The sequence below is a fragment of the Hordeum vulgare genome, chromosome 3H (assembly GCF_904849725.1).
Source record: "Hordeum vulgare subsp. vulgare chromosome 3H, MorexV3_pseudomolecules_assembly, whole genome shotgun sequence".
Lineage (NCBI taxonomy): Eukaryota > Viridiplantae > Streptophyta > Magnoliopsida > Poales > Poaceae > Hordeum > Hordeum vulgare.
In genome coordinates this window covers 17,364,572-17,369,959 of record NC_058520.1, presented here as the reverse complement: position 1 = coordinate 17,369,959, position 5,388 = coordinate 17,364,572, and the positions used below count along the sequence as shown (strand labels likewise).

The 5,388-nt window shown below is 51.0% G+C and overlaps 1 protein-coding gene across 1 annotated transcript; it reads right to left on the bottom strand.

Moving 5' to 3' along the window:
* Positions 1-390: 390 nt before the first annotated feature.
* Positions 391-2,239, bottom strand: LOC123442600 (protein ASPARTIC PROTEASE IN GUARD CELL 1). The gene has a single exon (XM_045118690.1). The coding sequence runs from the start codon at positions 1,995-1,997 to the stop codon at positions 495-497; it is 1,503 nt and encodes a 500-aa protein (XP_044974625.1). The 5' UTR covers positions 1,998-2,239; the 3' UTR covers positions 391-494.
* Positions 2,240-5,388: the final 3,149 nt, after the last annotated feature.

The window sequence follows — 5,388 nt, the reverse complement described above, 5'->3', positions numbered from 1 at the left end:
ACAGTTACACGCACAGAGCTAGACGACGACCAGACCAGAAGGACGCTAGACCAAACCATCCATGGGCCATGGCTACCCCATCCATCACCGCCAAAGCAAGCACAGGCTGGCATTAGAGCAAGTACAATAAGGTACAGTCAGCAGGCTGTAAGGATTAAAATACTATATTTTTGCTGAGTTGGATGAGAGAGAAGAGGAGAGAGAAGGGAAGCGGGCTCTTCGTGAAGAGCCGGCTCTAGCACGTGCTCCTAGGTGCTTTGTGAGAATGAAAGGTAGGCCATATATGATAAAAGTAGTACTCTTTTACAGCTAACTATTGTACAAGCCAGCTATAAGATGAGCTATAAAGATGCTTATAGCCAGCAGTTGGCTATACTATTAACCATGCTCTTAGTTCCCGTCCTCGGCCTTTGCCTTTCCCAAAGCCCCTCACACCACCCCCGCTTAATTACCACATGCACGCTCGTAATCCATTAGTGCTAAGCTCGCCCCCACTAGCACTTGTCGGCGGTGAAGCCGACGGTGTTCTTGGCGGTGTCGAAGCTGACGCGCACGCCCTGCTGCTGCACGTTGCCGATGATGGACACGGGCCCGCTCGTCCCCGCGAACGCCAGGCAGTAGGTCCCCGCCGCGTCCACCGGGATCAGGTAGTTCTTCGCCGGCAGCTTCAGCTCCCCGCCTCCCTCGAACCGCAGCGCCACCGCCGGCACCTGCACGCTGGACCGCCCGGCGAGGTCGTAGCATGTGTCGAAGAGGGACACGCCGGAGGCCCTGGGCAGGGACTGCGTGCCCTGGACGAATGCCTCCCGGAGCGCGCCGTATGCGCCGGACTGGAGCCGGGTGACCGCCGTGCCGGAGTCCACGATGACGCCGCCGGATCCCGCGTCGTCCATGGCGAAGGCTGAGGATGGGATGGACAGCGCCTCGCCCCCCACGGAGATGCCGGAGAGCGCCACGTAGTAGAAGGTGTTGGTGCGCGGGCTGCGGATGAGCGGCGCGGTGACCGCCGGCTGCTCCGAGTCCCCGAACTGCAGCGTGGAGGAGGAGGGCGAGTCGCGGTCCACCAGGCAGTAGGAGAAGGTTGTCGCTGAGATCTGCGACGGGAAGGAGAGCGGGCCGCCGCCGAGGGCCAGCAGCCCGGCGGCGCCCACGAAGAGCCCCTCGTTGTCGTGGCCGCACCCGATGGCCACGTTGGAGACCGGCGCGGAGTCGCCGAGCGTGAGCGTCTCCGTGGCGAAGTCGCCGACGGTGTAGGAGCCGTCGCCGTAGGCCACCTCGTAGAGGCAGGAGCCCGTGGAGTTGCGGCACGCGGCGGCGTCGAGGTCGCGGCAGCGCGGGGAGTCGCAGCCGACGGTGGCGTAGGAGGTGGAGACGGAGGGGTCGTAGACGGGGTCGGACTGGGCGTAGCAGTCGGCGCAGGGCTGGCACTGCAGCCAGGTGACGTCGCTGCCGGTGTCGAGCACCATGTAGAGCTGCCGCGCGGGGCGGCCGACGCCGACGCGGGAGAAGTACTCGCCGCTGCCCTGCCCCACGCCGGACACCACGGGGCCCTGTATCTCCGCCGCCGACGCCTCGAAGACCGGCGTGGCGTTGGCAGGCCTCAGGTCGGCGCGGGAGATCCCGTCGGCGGCCAGGGACGCGCGGGCGGACAGCGCGGCGGCCCGGGCCGAGTCGCGGCGCAGGCGGGCCAGCACCAGGGAGCTGTAGCTCTCGTGCCGCCCCTGCTCCTCCGGGAGGAAGTCCCGGGAGTGGAGCCGCAGCGCGAGCTTGCCGCCGGAGCGCTGCTCCTCCTTGACGAGGGCGTCGGTGTCGGTGGAGGCGAGGGACTGGTGGAGGAGGGGGCGCGCGTCGGTGGAGACGGCGGCGCGGGCGCGGGAGAGGGACGCGGATACATCGAGCGTCTCGGTGTTGGCGGGCGCGGGGTGGCGGCAGAGCGCCGGCGCCGGCGAGGCCAGGAGGAGCAGGGCGAGGAGGGGTAGCCCGAGGAGGGGCTGCATTGTGGGCTGGTGGTTGGAGTGGAGTGGTGTGAAGGCTGGCTCTGCTGTGGTGGCGCGGGCGTGGGAGGGGGGAATGGGAATGAATGTAGGCGTCGGTCCGTCACTGCAGCCAGCGGTGAAGCACGGTGGAATGGTGGACGGATGGGGATGGTTATCTCACGTCATTCATTCCCGGTGCGGCGTGCGGGTGCTGCATCTATTTCTCGTCATCTCCGTCCATCCAGGCGGGCGGGGCGGAGGTGTACTCTACTCGAGCGTGGTATCCATCCACGGAGTTTAGGGGGTGTTTTTTTCCACGGATTTTTTGTGTAGGGGCTAAAAAAATCTATTTTAGTTTCATTGGAAAGAAACAGTAAGGACTTTTAAGGATTAAAATGGGGTAGTTGGGACTAAAGGAAGAAGTCCCTATGTGAGGGACTTTTTGGAACTTTTTTGACACTGTTTCCAACAATGTCCCTACTTTTAGCATGTCATTTAATAACTACTAGTATATTACTAAGAATAACATGGTCTTTTTCAATGTCATTTAATGACCTCTAGTCCATATTTAGTCCTTGGAAAGAAACGGATAGGGACTAGAGACTTTTTAGTTGAGACTAAAAAAATATACTATAACTTTTTAAAGAAACAGGGCCTTAACGGTGGCGGCCGGACGGGTAGATACATAGGTTTGGTGGGGGTGCTATGCTACGGGGGCAGAGCAGGCACGTTTCTTGGTTCCGACCTAATTTACTCGCTCTGCTTACGATTATGGATTTTATTAAGTTGCTGAGTAGGTGGGGGCAGGATTAAGAACATGGTGATTTAAAACTGTTTGACGCCGGGTGCGTTGCAAATCTAACGTTGCTCTGGTGCACACGCCGTGACCTGCATGTGCTTGTTAATTCGGTGCGGGGCGAGCGGTGCCAACACATGGTGTGTGGGGTTTGTGTTTTTGGTGATTTGGTTCTTTTTTGCTTTGCATATACTCCTGCAAATTGGGTAGGCACAATCATTTGATCCTCGAAAACACCTACAGTTTGTTAGCATGGCAAGCTTCTTCTAATCGTTAATGAGAAAAGATGGCAATACACTTGGTCAGAGGTACTTTTCTGTAAAACGATCCTCAAAGAAACGGGCATTTGTTTCCGGTCTGTTATGTGGTTGCTTTGTAAATAAAAAGAGCTTTCCAAAAAAGGGAGCTAGTGTCTCCTTCATGTCTGCTATGATCATACGATCTTGCTCAGTGATACCCATGCTTAACCCTAGTACATATTTACATTCCCCACAACTTATCCAAACTAAGTCTCGTTGGCTTCCCGGTGCCTCCTACCCCCATGAAAGATAGTACATTTGGCATTGCCCCAAGTTTTTGTGAGATGTTCTTGACAAAAAGAGCTTTTTTGGGCAAAAATGTTGATTACTTCACATGAAAGATCAAAAGAATCAATCAAGATTTTGAACTTCAGCTAGCAAATGAGATGGTGGCTTTGGGAACTATATTGGGGCCCATGTGTGGGATGGGAATGCACATATACGCCTTTTTATAGACGTGGATGGTAGGAATTGTTTGGTGATCTTAACTAAAAGCAGCGTGTCGCTTCAACCCCATTGGCTTAACCTCTGTATTGTACACAACTTGTGTCGTGAAGATATGGATAACCGACCCAACCAAATTATGGCTCATTTGGCCCATACATGCATATGTTAGCTGATGGTACTACAAAACTTATTGGAAAAACTTTGTTTTTTCCACTCCAGTTTTTGACCACTTTGCTTATGCCACTCTAGGGTTTGTCAATATATTGTTTGAAGCTAGGTGTGTTGCAATCTAACGTTGTAGTTGTTCCGCGAACACCACAACTTGCTTGGGTTTATTAAGGCAGCGAGAATAGTGTTAACACTCATTTGTACATGCGTTCATGTCTTTGGTGATTTGTTTTTCTTTCTTTCTACATTTACAAATTGGCTAGACATGATTATTTGTTTCCGAACATTCTAAGGTGTTGCCACCATGTGCAACTAATTTTAATTTTCATGGAAACCGAACAATAAACCTGCTCAGAGTTTCCTTTTTGCAGGAAATGATTATTAGCTTGCAAGAAAAAAGCCGGCATGTGGTGAGTCGCCTTAGAGCTAGTAAAGGTTTACGTCACTCACAACTTATCAAATTGAATCATGTGACATACTCGTTCCTCCTACTCCCAAAGAAATCCTATTTCATCTAAAAAAAATCTTATTTGGCATTTCCCCTGTGCTTCTTTAGGATATTCTCTGCAAAAAGAGCTTCCTATGACTTTTCTTAAGTTGCTAAGGTAGGCAGGGACATGATTACAGATATATTGGAATAGGAACGTCATTTAAAACTGTTTGATGCCAGGTGTGTTGCAACTCTAACGTTGTTCTGGAGCACACACACTGCATGACATTCATGTATTTATTAATTCCGTGCATCTAGAGTAGTGATAAGCGCAGCCGTCCAGATGCAGAGGTCTGGAATGCATCCTCCTTTTTTTTAAAACAGTTGTATTTAAGGTTTTTGGTGATTAGGGTTTTGCTTTCTACTCTAGCAAATTGACTAGGCAGAATCATTTTGTTTTTGAAGCATGGTACCACGGGTTTAACAAACAGCCATACACATAGGTTTGCTGGACTAGCTCTGCTAGGGTGGCAGAGGAGACATGATCTTGGTTTCCATCTAATTTACTTTGCTTATTATGATTTTTTTATGTTTTTGAGTAGGTAGGGGCATGATTAGAAATATAGGAACCTCGTGATTTAAAAGTATTTGACACCATATGTGTTGTAAATCTAATGTAGCTTTTGTTCTGTGGCACCCACCGAAACCTAGATGTGTTTATTAATTTGATATAGCGAGAGTTGTGCCAACACATGGTACGTGAGGTTTGTGTTTTTGGTGATTCTGTTTTTTTTTCTACTCCTGCCAATTGTCCGGACATAATAATTTTGTTACCATGGGTATCGCTAATGAAAACAACAATACACCTAGATTGAAGTTTTTGTTTCTGTGAAATGATCATTAGCTTGGGCGAAAAAGGCTAGCACGTTGTGGCGGTCTTCTATGAACAAGGCAACAAGCTATCTTTTTCACTGATACTCATGCTTCACGCTATTACATGGTTATGTTCCTCACAACTTTTTCGAACGAGATCTTGTTTACTTCCCCGTGCCTCCTGCCCCTATGAACGATGCTTCATTTGGCATTGCCCTGAGGTTTTGTGGGATGTTCTTCACGAAAAGAGCTTCTTTGGGCATACCATGCATATGTTAATTGATTCACTAACACGATCAAAAGAATAAATCCATATTTTGAACTTCGGGTAGCATATGTGGTGGGGGCTTTCGGAGCAATGTCAAGTGCCCATGTGTGGGATGAGAGTACACATGAAAC

What these genes read in the sequence shown, in the direction of transcription:
- LOC123442600 (XM_045118690.1), bottom strand. Translation starts at nt 1,997, where the DNA reads ATGCAGCCCCTCCTCGGGCTACCCCTCCTCGCCCTGCTCCTCCTGGCC.